General features: G+C 39.3%; 1 protein-coding gene across 1 annotated transcript in view; it reads right to left on the bottom strand.

The window, feature by feature from the left end:
- CA10 (carbonic anhydrase 10) overlaps positions 1-15,581 on the bottom strand; it is a gene marked incomplete at both ends in the record, with an annotated part of 185,804 nt that overhangs the window by 10,237 nt on the left and 159,986 nt on the right. The window contains one exon of the mRNA XM_082294323.1: positions 56-151. Within this exon, the coding sequence (XP_082150449.1) occupies positions 56-151 (96 nt within the window). The remainder of the gene's footprint in view (positions 1-55; positions 152-15,581) is intronic.

Below are 15,581 nucleotides of genomic sequence, written 5' to 3' on the forward strand. Positions count from 1 at the left end.
TTCAGGGAGAAGTTTACTGTCTATATATTAGGAATCTGTAGTACTGAATACTTACTTTCATAAATATGGAAACTACCACCAACCCATTAGGACTCTTTGCAGCTTCTGTGACATTTGTGTACAGCTCGTGGTTATAGTGGATCAGCTGAACCTAGAAAAGGGTGAAGGGAACAATTAACCAGTGGCAAATCATCCCATACAGCATTTGCAAATACTCCCCACACACCCCTCAGTTTGCATCAGGATTCCATCTCTGCTTTGGGTACTTTGTAGCAGGGTAATTTTTCAGGCATTTGCAGCATGTGTGATTTTAATAATTTCAGTCACCCTCTGGCTCCAACTGGTACAGCAGCAGCGTGTCTTCTTCTGAATTGCCAGCCAGTGAATTCACCCACATCCAGTTACAGATTGCACTGCAGGGGCTGACATCATTTCCCTGTTCCAGCAGCACTTGCCATGGGCACCAAGTAATCTGTACTCTGCAGCCTCAAGCCAAGCACAGAGGAATCAGGGGTTGAAATATTTGAGGAAACATATGGAATATGAGTTTGGAACTGTTAAAACCAGCACTTGCAGAATTCAAAATACTGATATTCATTGGCCCCAGATTCTGCAAACTTGGTAACAAAGGCTCCTACAGGTAAGCAGTTACTGTATTATTGTTAACCAGGTTCTCCTTAGCTCCTGCAGCTTTCCTTCTGCTTTTTAGTTTTATGACTTGCTGGAACTTTTAAATTACAAAGGCACAGTTCCCTTCTCTCACTGCTATGTAAATATCTTACCCGGAACCTTGGTATTTGATTTGGCTGGGATCACCAGCCACTGCTACCATTTACATTGCAATTTGTAGCTTTTTTTAAAAAAAAGATGAACAAATGTAATGAACTCCGGTGGCAGTTAAGTACTTCTGAACAGATGAAAGTCTAGTCAGCTTTATTTAGCCTAAAGATCTTTCTTAGTTTTCAGATGTCAATTAGAAAAGGAAGGTTCTTGTTCTGCCATTGTCAGAATTTCAGCAGCCTGATGTTCACATTTTAAAATCAGGTCTGTCTTTCATGTGCTGATAATTCTAAAGGCTGTCCAGAGAAATTCCTGGACTTACATCCTGTGAACAAGATCGGGATTAATTTGGTTTATATCTGGTAATCTTTGTAACTGTACAAATGGTCCAAGACTAAGAGTGCCAGTAAAGAAATGTCATTATAATGTGCTGCCCGTGTTTATAATGAGGGAAAAAAACAACCCCTAAACCTCACTGAAACAGGGTTTAATGCCTGCATTGGTGACATTGTCTTTTGGATGAACGTGAGATCTGGTTATTCAGTAGTGAAACACAAAGGTGAGGAGTTTTCTGCAGGAATGATGTCCCTACAGGATCTGCTGGGCACAATCAAGTTACACAGACTAAACCTCACTTTGCCACTCAAAAACGTAAGTCCACCAATTCATGTGCTGATCTGAATTACAGCAGCATCCCAAGTTATATGTAACCTACACCATTATTATCTCAGTCCAAGCTAAGGTGGGAAATAAATGACGTGTTCAAACAGTTCTATTTCCCACATTCTGCCCTGGCTGCAAAATGTATTCTTCTTGTAAGTAAATTACTCAGAATCTGAACTCATAAGCTTTATATAAAAGTCCCCTGAGCATTGTCCTCTCACCACCCCCCAAATCACTTTGTGATGCTGTTTTAGTGCTTGGACATTGATGTAAAAAGGGGCAATGGAAATTCTGAAAGAGAAAATTTGCATTGGTAAGATCAGAAGATTTTTGGTGCGTAGCTTTGCTATTTACAGCCAGCAGTTCACAGACCAAAAAAATAAGGTGAGGGTCAAAAGTACTGCTATGATGTGTTAATTTCAATTACTTTAGTCCTGTGTCAGTTGGGAACTATTGGTTGTTTTTTCTACAGTCTACCCAGTTGGCATTTTTTAAGGCAAGCAAACAAATCAAACTGCAGTGAAAAAGTGAAAATGTCAAAGGAGCCAGTGGAGTCCTCTACCAAATTCTGACAGTCAGAAAGCAGGACAAGTGAAGGTCTCATAAAGAATTAATGATGGCATTTACTCTACAGCACACAGGAGTTACAATGCTTGTTAGTCATCATTTTGTGGTACTACTGAATTTCAGTAACACCACTTTTCTGGGGACCGTGCACTCACTGAAATTTTTTGGCTTGGTCACATATTTTTCTTTTTACGTACAACTCTTCACCCTGGCAGCCAAAATAACTTGTGAATTATCAAGGAAATAAGTGATGACATCTGCTTTAGACTAGACCTTCTTTTGTACAAAGTCCCAGAATAACAATGAATTAGATAAACTCATTTTACATAACAAACCAAAATGCTGAGTGCAGAAGTGAGTAAAGGCAAGGGCCAAGTTCTCCTTTCACCCAGGAAACTTGAGTCAACATCAAACTCTTGTTTTGACTGATGGAACTTATGGAAATAAAACCCCTCAGCTATATACAACCACATACAGGATATTTGTCCCAAACAAAGGTCTCAGTGCCTAATGAAGAGAGACTTTTTTTTTTTCTTCTCAAACCTGTCACTTTCTCTGTGTTGGAATTGCATCCTTCTTCCTTGTACCCAAATTAATTTTAAAGCTGTTTCCATGGTACCATGGTTAAATTCATTAGGTTTATCTTTTTTTAAAAAAAGGTTGACCATCTAAGGAGACATCATTTTCAAAGTTTCTCACATGGAACAGGCTAATTTTGAAAGGTTTAAATGAACAAGTGTCTTAAACACAGAATACAACAGGATAAAAAACATAATCCCCTATTAAATTCCCTCTGAGAAGAATTTCTTTTAAGTTGCCTGAAATATTTGTAAACTTTTGGTCTGTATAACATATTACTGGAGTCTTCCACAAAGGTGAAGCCACATAAGTAAAATTGCTCATATATGAAAATCTCACTTTTCAAATGATGACACTGTATTAAAAGCACATCACAACAAGAGCAGACTTACAATGCTGAAAGCACCCTTTGAGTTTAGGTTGGGTTTCAGGGCTCAAAGACAATATAGAATCTTGTTCTAACCTATTGATTTACTTTGGAAGATCCCCCCTTTAAGATTAATTTGCCACAGAATAACTGATAGCTTTGTTTTCCTCCAGTTACAGTTCTATTTTGCAGGAAAAAGAAGAGAATTAAGATTAATTACTCTCTTTTAGCTGGTGAAAAACCAGAATATGGCCTTGTTCCATCACCCAAGAATGTGCATTGGACCAGAACCAGAACTTTTTAGCCTCTCAAGACTGCCCATGTTCTGCCGCAGCCAAACATGGAGCAATAGGAAACTGAGGGAATTTAGAATGTTGCAGTACTTCACACACATTTTTCGACAGTCCTCTTGGGAATAATAGAATACCCTTTATTCTCACTTGAAGAGTTATAATTGAGTACATAAACATTTTTGATTTGTAAATGACAAGGGAGGTAAAGCATGAAGTAAATGGCAGCAAGGAACAGCTCATCTGTAACCATAATATTTGTATTATGCTGCACTACCTGATAAACTGTTGGGATACCTCACTGAGAGCAAGCAGAGTATGTTTCCAGCACAGCAGGGAACAAAAGCAAATGAAATTGCTCAAGAAGACAGGTTAAATGTTTGTTTTGATTCAGAGTTCCTGTAAGAAGTGTCTAAGATATCATTAAGGAAAATAATTACGCCATTTTTGTTTATCCAAAGTTTAATAAAAACAGCAAAAGAAATGTATTTTCTGCATGGTGGGTGCCCAGTGAGGAAAATAATTTTACTGAGTTAAAAGCTATTAACAACAACAGTTATTCCACTGTTAAAATATAGTTGGTCTTACAGGTCTTGTAAAACCCTTTGGAAAGAGCAGTAATGCCGCATCACTCAAGAGTTATTTATGGCATTAATTTTGTGGGCATGAACAGGTATGAGATCAGTGCAATTTGTGTGACTGACAAAACTATTTTTAAAATTGTCCTAAATTAAATTAAATGTACCTCCTGCTTTGTGGAAAGGCATAGCATCAGCTGTGAGAGCATGGACCAGCTCCTCAGAACCTGTGGTCCTGATCTGTCTTGTTTCCCTGGACCAATCCCTGGCAGTGGTGCAGGGGAATTTTCTTATCATTGAAGAACAAACCCATCTTCTCATGCCCAGGGTACCCAACCATGGAATGTTAGTGTTTGACAAGGTGGTGTTACCCACATCCTGATTCATTAATCCCCAGATCGACCTTTTATTCTTTATGTATAAGCTCACAGCAGTGAGGTGCTCTTGCTTTCTTTATACATTGGTAACATGAACTGTACGTGATCACCTGTACTTCCAGCAGTTTACTTTGCATTTTAGCAAACTACTGCAGTTTTAAGATTTAAATTGGTTACAAGATTAACTTGGCTATGTTAAACCAAGGAGAAAAACTGCAAAAAACCAGCTGCTTGAAATAATTTTTTATCTCTGACTCTCTTTGATGTTCTCTTTATTAAAACTGCAGTTACTTAGGCTGTTGCTGACATGTGGTTTGTGCATTGTTTTGTGTTTTTACTGATTTTGACAGTTATTTTGTGATTTAAAAGAAATGTATATAAAGAACTGGTTTAATAGAAAGGCTTGTCATCCACACTTATAGCTATATGCTGGCAATTGTATCCTAAATAAATAAACAATATTAGAATTATTTTTTTACTTAGAAGAATAAGACTAAGAATGCATGGAAAGGACTCATTTTTCTCCTGCTTCTGAGCAGACAGCTGTGCAGAGAAATGCAATAATCATGCAGTAAAGTGGAAATGCAGTTGGGTTAACTACACTTGGCTGCAGAATCTACTTTATTGGAAATAATGGCATGCTTGGAATTATCACTGAAGCTACAAATGGTGTCTAACCATTTCATTAGAGCAGTTGGTAACAAGAACTAACTTGCAGTAAAGGGTTTTCAACAGGGAGCCTTACCCTCAGGTAACCCCAGGGCTCCTTGGTAGCTCGTTAACATGGAGAGTTATTTTCAGCATGTATTATGGCTCCTAAAAATGAATATATAATATATATATAAAAGGATCTGCCATAACCTGCTTTGGGGTTGAAGTAGTTATCTCTAGTTATTTCTAGATGCCATTTGGGCTGCTGACCTGGTATCTTACACTGATGAGGCTCTAACAGAGCCTTATTCCTTGTTTATATGCAACCACTGCAGCTAGAAAATGTTAAAAAAAAAATGACCTGAACGAAATGTAGAAGATTAAGCCTTTCTTTTTAATATTTATATAGATTCTGATTTCTTTCCTAAGTCTTACTTTAATTTACTTGCAAGTACGAAACAAGACTAGTTTAGATAGTATTTAAAACTTGATGTTTCTCTTAAGCATCCCCAGGACTAAAATAAAAACTACAAATTACTGGCTGAGGAGACCAGACTGGTTGTGCATATCTCAGAATTTGCTCTCAGGACTTTCACCTTTGTGCCAGCACCAAAAGATTAAGTAAATGATAGGCTGAAAAAGTAAAAGCGAGAGGTGATGGATTCCTGCCATCCAAATGCTGCTGGAACTGTTGCAAGTGTCACAACCATTTGTACTCTCTTCTGCACAGCAGGAAATGCAAGGAAGGAAGAATCCAAACTGAGCCCCAGAGGTACAGAGGAGTTCCTTGGCTGCTGGTTGCTGAGTGACTCGGGGAGGGTTTTTGACAGGGGAGTCATTGCTGAGCCAGTTGCTCCAAACATGGATATTTTTGGCTGACCTGCCACTCAACCACTCTTGTCACTCGTCGTTAGCAGATGAGCAAGAGCTGGGTAAACATAAATAAATGACACTGCTCTGCAATTCACTTCGTGTGAGGATCAAATTGAAGTTTGAGGCTCAAATGTTTAATGTTGATTATGTCTTGGCTGATGCAGAATTTCACTGCGAGCTGTTATTTGGCACAGACCCAGTCCATCATCTACTAAAGTTGTATCTTAAGAGAGAATAGGGGTAATGTAGGAAAAAAGCCACTATTAGATGAGTCTATCATCATTCCTGGATTCATGCAGGATTTTCTGACTAAACACTGCATTTAAATTGTTTTCTCATTTTAAATACAACAGATGCTCAGACACCATGATGATGAACTCGGTATAAACGCTCCATTTGGTAGATTCAGTTACATAATGGTGCTCTGAATTTCTGAGAGAATTCTGTGTTTCTTTAGCAATCAACCCAGAAAGCAGCAGAAAATGGTTCCTGCATGTCAAGAATGTGGGGAAGTGGTGATTGATGCTATTTCTGTTGTTCAGTGCATTGCCCTGAGACACTGAATACAAAGGACACCAGAGCAGGTCACTGACAGAGGAATTAGCAATTCAAGTCTTCTCCAAAAACCGCCAGAGCTCTCAGTCCACCTTGCCAAAGAACCATCTGTAGCTCCATTTCTCTTCAGGGGCTGGGCATGACGGGCAACAGCCGACAGAGACACATCACAGACTGATGAATAAAAGGATGAGCAAAAAAAAGTTAAGAGCATTTGGTCTAGTGAAAATCTAGATCTTACCCTTTTTGTCCTAATTTTATCATCTAGTAGGAAAAAATAAAGTTTAAGATACCTGATGTTAACTAACAAGTAAAGTTTAGTGTTAGGATTCCAAACCAGAAGCAGAAATAAGGCAATTATCAGTTTTACCTGCTCTCTTGAGCATAGAAGTGTGTTGTAAATTCAAAATGTTATTTTCCTATTTGTGACAAAAATGAAACATGGGATTTGATATTTTTAAAATGCCAACAATGTGTGTATATGAGGAAAGGACAGAATAAAACTGAGGATCTATTTTAAGAAGCTGTTGGTACTGTCCATTGGAGAGGATGTTGTAGCCAGGTGGGGTACAACGTACCTCTTCTCCCAGGTAACAAGCAACAGGATAAGAGAAAATTACCTCAAGTTGTACCAGGGGAGGTTTAGATTGGATTTTAGGAAAAAAATCTCCCCCCAGAGCGCTGTCAAGCCCTGGAAGAGGCTGCCCAGGGCAGTGGTGGAGTTACCATCCCCCAAGGACGTGCGGATGTGGTACTTGGGGACATGGTTTAGGGGTGGGCTTGGGAGTTATAGGATAACAGCTGATTAAACTGAAAGGTCTTTTCCAATAATTCCATGATTTTTTTTTTCTCATGCTCTTCTCTCAAGAGTGTCCTTCCACTTCAGTGACTGGGTTGCTCACCTATGACTTAAGAAAATTATGTTCAAGTCCTACTCTGCCTTTGAGCAGATCTCCCTCCCATCTCTGCCCTGCTCATCACCTCCAACATGGGAAAAGTTGCATTTCTCCAGTATCAATATTGTGAGAGGCTCAGATGTAACATTAATGGTGTTGGGGAAAGCATCTTAGTAATGAATGTCATGTTACGGAGTTCAGTCTGTGTCATTGATCCGTGACAATGACAATTTGTGACACATCACCCATAAAAGGCACAAAAAGATCAGAATCCAAATAGTTCTGGCAGGAGACTGTGGGATTTCCACTTGATTTCCAGCACCTCAAAATGTGGTAAGAGGAAGACTTTTAAAGCCCGATAGAAGAGGAAAAAAAATTGAAATGGATATAATTGCTGGTTAAGTTGCTGTTTGAATGTAAATTGAGAGTTCAAACACAAAAGAGTTTGAGAAAGCCCAGTTTGATTCAAAATAGCCAAAAGCATTTCTGGAATGATGCTTTATTGAGTTTTCAGAGGTCTTTTAGGATATTAATGCTGTGGTAGGTGAGATGATGAATTAGAATAAATTTTTTTGAAACGATTCTGAGAAATTTAACACCTGTCAGAGGTGCAGTTTCAATGATTCAGAGAAAGTTGGCACAGATCTGCCCTGCAGGCAGAAGAGAAGTGGGGTTTTTTTTGTTTTTGTTTAAGAATATCCTGGAAGCTTGTTTTAAAGCTAAGGGAAGTGCAAGTGCCTTTTGCTGTTCATGTGAATTGCATAAGAGCGAGTTTCATGTTCGTAATTTAATAGGCAACTTTGAAGTTGAGAAATAGCAAGCAAGAAAAAAACAAGAGGACATGGATTATCTAAGAATATGAGATTGTACAGCTTAAGGCAGGCAAGTATAAAATTATCTTGTTTCTGAATGACTTGAGTGGTGTTAAACTCAGTAGGGAAGATAAGTGACACTTAGGAGCCAGAACTAAGCCAGTTATCTTTCAAAAGTAAGCCCTTTAGCTTCCTCTGAAGGCTCTGGTGAAAGAAGCAGCATATTGGCAAACACTGGTGAACAAATGCAGGATATGGATGTGATGGTGGTGGAAGGGGCAGCAATAAAGTCACATTTGCATTTTTTATCAGCTGACTTTCTACATCAAACAACAGAAGTCAAAGCTTTTTTTTCCTATTAGACAACACAGTCTGTATTCATTTGCAGGTTAGTTTAACAGCTGAAATGCTGGAAATACTGGAATGGAAATACCTGAAATGCCAAAGAGATATTTTGCCTTAATGAAAAAAGATCAGGGAACATTCTATGCTCTAAAAATGCTGAATTCCTGAAGAACTGATCTTTGGTTTGTTGGACTTTCTGCAATTAGAAAAGGTGACTTTGGGCAGTGATTCAAATAGAAGTGTTTCAAATTTGTTTTGTCCTGTACTAAACTCTATTCTGCTAGCAGGAAGCCTGGCCTCAGTCAGGCTGTGAAAGCAGCTCTTTACTCTGGCTGGCAAAGGGCCTTCAGAATGTTCCTGACTGCCATGCAAACAACACCCACTATTCACTTCTTGCTGCCACCAGCTCCCACTGGGAGAGCTACCGACTCCTGAAATAACCAGCTGAGTGGGGATGTTGTGGCTTCCACGGGGGAATAATGTCTGAGTGGGGTGTGAAAGGTACAACCTGCTTCCATCTCCTCATGGAGCACCGTGTCCTTTGGTGACAACACCTCAAGGTGATGAGCAGTCAAAGGTTGGGCTCAGGGGTCTTTTCCAACCTGAATAACGCTGTGATCAGTGAGCAGGGCAGGCAGAGAGCAGTAGTGGTGCCTGCCCCTCTCCTACCCCGGCAGCAGCCACCTCCCCCTTCCAGGACACCCTGGGGAGGATGGATGGTTCAAAGAGTGGGTGATGCTCCTGCTGTCCCCAGGTTGGGCACTCCCGGTGTGACTGGAGTGCTGTGCTGTGGTAAATACTCTGGTTCCCTTTGAACTGATGCCAATCCCATAAAATCATGCCAATATTTGACTGTTGGTGCACGGTGATGAAAACGTGTTGTTCTTTTTTAGTTGTGCAAGGAATGATGGCTTTATACAAGCAATGTCTCCTGTGGGTTTTCTCTTAGTCTTTCCCCCATGCAATTACTCTTCTCCCAGCTGTACTTTCTCCAGTTAGTTCTAGTGCTGTGCCTGCCACCTCTTCCTTTATTTAATTCCTTTGTTATGTACCATATCCTCTGGTATGGCTTTTGCACAGCGAAAAAACCCACGCTTTCTCAGTGCACAGGTGAAATGGAGCTGAAAATTACTGCAGATAAAAATCCAGCTCTTTGAACTGTAATGGTAAGAATTCTTCAACCGAAGTAGACACCTAATTGAAGATAATGTTGACTCTCTCTATAACTTTATTACTTTGTCAATCTTACATCATTAAGCATGTATTTAATTTCATTATCCTGCAGTAAACAGTTTGTTGTTGAGGTGATATAGGCTGGTTTGTGGTGTCTGTAGGCAAAGCTGTGTTTTACTTTAAATGCAGGTAGTGCTGTCTTTAGCTTTTGAGTTATGGTGCAACAGTGTAATTATCCTATTACCTTGCTAAAACATCTGATTATTTGTCAATGATGTGAAAACCTGAGAACTTAAATGTGAGAAATTCAAATAGGAATGGAGCTGTTACTTTCTTTCACTGACACTTTAACAATATCAATATGCCAAGCCGTTGTGAGGAAAGGATTCCATGTGGAGCTGTCAGTGAGGGACTACGTATCAGTAAAAGGATTCATAATAAAAGACTGATTTCTGGTTTTAATAAGCTTAATATATATGCAAAGTAAGATTTTAGCTTTATAATTCATTTAAATATATATGATTTAGTTTTACTGCATAACAAATTATGTGTTCCTGTTCCTCTAGCCTTTGCAAAAGCCCATTAGCTCAAGTTTAAAGGGAGACACATAGAAAGAAGGCAAAGAAAAACATCTAGTTCTTCCTACTTTAAAAAAAAATGTTGTAGAAGTGTGAGCCCAGTATAAATTCAGAATTCTGTCTCCAGTGTTCCCTGATCTCCTCAAGTCACTGAATTCTATTAAAAATTGCTGGTTTCTCAGCAAACAGCATGAAGAGTTTTTCCTGGGAGAAAGGTTTTAATAATTAAAATTAGTCAATACTGAAGCACAGAAGGTTTTTTGATCTTTCTCAGAAACTGACAATTTCCAGAAGGGGGAAAAAAATGCAATCTCTCTTATAAATCACTTTGTGCAGAACTGGGAGTCAAGTAGAAGAAATTTGCTGCAAAAGAAAAGAGGGCAACTCACCAGGGAAATAGGTTTGCTCAAAACAATTGTGAGTTTGAACGTCAAGGTTGAGATTTTTAGGACATTTCCAGAAAAAAATCTGTAAGATTCTCAGGATGAGATGTAAAAATGCATTTGTTAGTACTTCAGGGCATTACATCTCTCAGCCACATTATATAAAGTTGCTGTTGGCTCTGGTGCTTCAGTCCAAATTTCAGTTTGTCTATTTTCCCCCTGCAATTCCAAATAACTCAGCTGTTTTATCAGTCAGTCTGTATTTCTGCACAGAACTGAGGCTACCCACGTTCATTTAATAGACTGAAATTTTGCTCCCACCACCCTTGTCAGCTCTGACAGTGTCAGCAGATGAAAAGATGAAATCAAAGCCATGCCTGTGGCTGTCTCTGCCCAGCAGGGCTGGATTCCCTTTGAGCCCTGCTCTTTTCCAGCCTTTCCTTTAATGCTGCCTGTGCCACTCAAGCCGTGGCGTTTTCCTTGCCCATGTTCAGACCCAAATATTCCCATTTTTATGAACACTGAACCTCCCCTGTCCTTTTCTGACCCATTTCTTCCTGTCACTTAAAATCTGTCATTCTTCCAATGTTAGCACTGCAATCCAGCTGTTCTGTCCCCCACTGTGCATTTCCTAGAGAGGCAAAATGGTCCCTAAATACACCCTGGTTTCCTGTCTCAGTGGGGTTCAGGGGTTAGTGAATACAAGTCTGAGGCCAGGCCACCGCTTTTCCAAGGGGCTGTCACAGTGGGAAAGGGCAGTGATGCTGCTCTGCCACCTGCATCACTCTGGGGATGTCACAGGTAGCTATTCCAAGTGTTTCTGGAAGCACAGAAGAATCAATTCAGGTGCTCTAGCAGGCTGCAGTATCTCACCTTTTCTTTGTACAGCTACTGTGTCTTTGCATTCTGAATTTTATCTCTGTTGCTGCAAAATTAGAATCAACAAATTTCAGGGAAAAAAGCTCCCAAATGTTGCATTAACTGTGTTACAAAAATACTATTTTATTTTATCATACAAGGGGGGCAGAATTAATGTACAACCTGAACGTACAGAGTGATGCTGCAATTCAGCAGAATTGATGTAGCTGACAAAAACCCCAACCTTCTGAATTACTTTGACTTGTTTGATTCACCCTGTTTCATCTCTCTCTGTGGCAGATCAGATGAGACAGCAGAGAGGGAGGACAAAAAAGACTGTCTGGGCAAGCAAACTAAGAGATGCACAACCAGCTTTTTTGTTCCCACGTCCCAGCTTTGGAGCACTAAACTTCTGCATTCTGTAATTTTTTAGCAAAGTTTATTCTGTGTAATTTGAAGCACCACAAAGTACATGCACTGTTTTGGAAAACAAGTAAGTTAAAAAGACAACAGAAGAACTGCCTTTAACTCAAAAGATAGCTGGGAGAACAGGCACAGGCTTGATCTGCTCATACTCTGACTAGGGAGGCAAAAGTACTACATTTATACTCTTGATGAATGATGTTCTTGTTATATATTCTGATTTTTTAGTAGGGAAGACTAGAAAAGAACATTTTTTTTAGCATCTTTCATGTTTATACTGTACTTTACAAATGAAGTACACGAAATTCAGTAAGTAATAGAGGAACACCTTGGAGCTGGGCATCTGCAGCTGTCACAAATCTTGGTATCAGGAGTCTCATGCTTGGGACAGGGACAGATTATTCTGCAGGCTGAGGTGATTGGAGTAGTTTGCTCACAGACCTGTGCAGTTTTATACACTCATCATATTTATACTGTTACTGGCCAACCAAAGGCCTAGTAAATAAACAATTTAATAATGAAAGTAGATCTAATTGGACAAGGTAATTGCTATGACTTGAAAAGACCCAGATAAAACCCTCCAGTCCCTGGGGCTAAGCTTGGATTACAGGTCACTGTTGGAGGCTAGGTGAGAAAATGTTCTGAGAGTGATGCTGTGGAACAGCTCCACTGCCAGTGACTTCTGCAGGATCTGCTTGTACCTTCCAGGAACTCTCAACAAAGTACCTTTGACCATGCAGGTCAATCTGTATTACAAAAACAAGCTCTAATCTTACTCCAGACAAGACACCAGAGGAAAGAAAAGCAGGAATGAGGATGGTGCTGCCATGGCAAATTCCTCTGCAGGCAGAGATCAGGGCAGGTGAACCAGCAGCTGGGGTTCTGGCAGCTCCCCAAACTCTCATTTCCTTCTGGTTCCTCTACTGCTAATAACAAATGGGGAGAAGGGTAAAGCTACCAGCAGCAATAAAGGGAAAAAGAATCTAGTGCAACCTATCTAAAGCAGGAGCAGCTCACATTGCTTCAGAAGAGCAGGAGGAGGGAAATTTTTCATGAATCAAAACACCAAAGACAGCTCTTAATAAACAAAGGAAAATATTTTCACCTAACCAACTATTAATGGTTGGACTGTTCATTCAAACCAGCTCAGCATTCACCTGCTGCTGGTTTTCTCTCACGTTTATGTATGTATGCACACTCACACGCTAAGTAGCTCTCACTGTGCTGATCATTTGAGAAAATTTGGCCCCAAAACTTGAAGGCTGATGCATCACAGCAGGTAACAGACTTCAGATTACAAAGGCTGTGCTGTTTTTCTCTCAAGTCATTGGCAATAGTTTTACTGTCTGCAGCTGGAGGTGTTCACCCAGCCATATGTGGCTCTTTACATACAGTGTCACTGCTGTGAATGAGATTTCCAATAGGAATTCAAATGAAAGGGAAGCATGTTGTTGTTACCATAGTGCAGTTTGCAGAAACTGGTGCAGCTCCACTACCCCACAGATAGATGGTGTAAGAAAGGTGTACAGATGAAATGTGTGCACGTGAAGGATTGCTTTCTTTGCTTCATTAACAGCAATTTGATAAACAGTTGTTCAGGTACAGGTCTACTGATTAGAATCAAAGTGTGAAGACTGTCAAAATAATTAAATGGTTCAATAAATCTGAGGTATACATCCAAAGAAAAATTACTATACATTTAGACACATTTAAGGAGGTATTCACCCCATCAGCATTCCATGAACTTTGAAGACAAATCTTGTAAATTATTTTTCACTGCTTCATTGATTTTTAATATTGTCAACTGCTTATGGCCCTGCAATTCAGAAGTACTTTGGAGATCTACTTAGCTTGGCATATTTATTACGTTACAGTCTTCTCTACCTGGCATTGTTTTTATCTACCTCTTTTTCTATATTTACAAGTTTGGAAATTTAAATAGTTTAATAGGTGAGAGGCAGGTTCAGGTATAGATGATAAAAGGCTTTCTGGGTGGCAGAATATTGTGTATATATGATGGGAGGTTCATGACTGTTCTCTGATGCAGCTGGATGTTGCAGTTTGCACAGTGCAGTGTCTTGGGATGATGGCCTTTCACTGGAGCAGCAACACCGCAAGTTCTGCCTGCTTAAGGTGTCCATCAAGAATATAAATGGAATGGAATAATAAAGGAATGATTTTTGAGAAATCAGGTGGCCAAAATTTCTGGGTCTTTGCAAACATCACGAGCTCTCATGTCCTGGTCTTCACCCTGCCATGCCTGTTGTCCTGAGTGCAGTTGACTCAGCCTCTGTCATTTGTAAACCTGGCACAATAATTACCCTGTGAGGTAATTGATAGTTAATGGAGAACGTGCTAATAGCTGTGAAGCCAAAAGCATTCCAAGGGCTGTCATTAGTGTCTGCTGTGTGCAGCCATCAGCAGTTCCCAATTTCCAAGGGGACCATGACATGACAGCTTCCAGCACTGGACATCTCTGAATTAGGATTTTGGTTCAGGCCCAGCTCGAAACAAAACAACGAACTAAAAGGAGACAGATGGTCCCTTCCAGCTCCTCACTGCACTTTATTTTCCTCTTCATAAACATTAAAGGACAGATTTTCAGCTGATATAGGATGATACAGCTCAGTAATTCAGTTGGTTTTCTAGAATTCTCTTTTTTTAATTCTTTTATTTTAAATGATGTACATCTTTAGATTTAATCATGGTCATTCACTTTGAGTTATAAGCTGCCACTTTCAAAGCACAAAATAAGGAATACTATCTCACAGTACACAGATAAAATTGATCTACTCCAAGCTGCCCAAAGATTGTTTGATGATCACAACCAAAATATTGATGAATTTACAAGATCATTTGAAAGATGGATGGCATCAGAGAACTGATGTGATACTCTTTGCTAGGAAAGAAGCCTGTGTCTTAAAATTTCTCTTTTCACCTTAATCTTTTGGTAATTTCTTCAGTATTAGCAATTTCTAGATATTTCTAGATGCTTTATTATTTGGTAATACCTTGTGTACATAAAATAAGAAAAAATGAAATTCTTATAAAAGCTTACAGTGGGGTTTGCATTTTAAATTTAGATGGATTTAAGTATTTTAAATCCTAGGGATTGCATCCTGTTTTTCTTGTATTGTGACCCCCATAGTTTTTGTGCTTCTGACAGTAACAACTGCACTGCAAACATACATCCCAAATTACATCTGTCATCATCCCCATGGTTTCACTTATTTCCAGGGGTTTGTTGATGTATATGAAGATTTGTGGGGATAAACCCCAAATATGCTTACTGACAGCTCAAAATTCTAACAAAAGATTTCCAACTTTCTTTGAAGCATTCATCTTCAATACTGACTATATCTAAAAAATGGTGTGGTATTTTCAAATAGGCCACAGGAAAAAGGCTTTTGGAACATTTACTTTTTTTTTTTTTTTTTTCTCCCTGCCATTTTTCCTTTTATCATTTTCCTGGATTTCTGAAAGAAAATCCTATGAGAATAGAATAGACTGACATTCATTAGAATCTGGAAGAATAAGGGTGTTTTTTTTTTTTTCCTTTCTAATTAACTGCCCCAGGGAATGGCTCTACCAGTCAGGAGGAAGAACAGTTCCTCTATTGTGCCTTTTGTGACTTAGGAACAGTAGATGGGGAGGCTCTAAGCTATAAATCAAACAGTGAAAATCCTCTTAACTGAACACACCCTTGGGCTTCACACAGAATAAGGCCTTGCACTAATCATAAGCAGAACTAGTTGGGATTTTTTTTTGCTGAAACAGGGTTTTGCTGGAAAATGCTTATGTGTCAAAACCAAAGTACCTTGTGGAGGGAACTT

The sequence above is a fragment of the Coloeus monedula genome (genome assembly GCF_965178545.1).
Source record: "Coloeus monedula genome assembly, chromosome: 19".
NCBI classification, from domain to species: domain Eukaryota; kingdom Metazoa; phylum Chordata; class Aves; order Passeriformes; family Corvidae; genus Coloeus; species Coloeus monedula.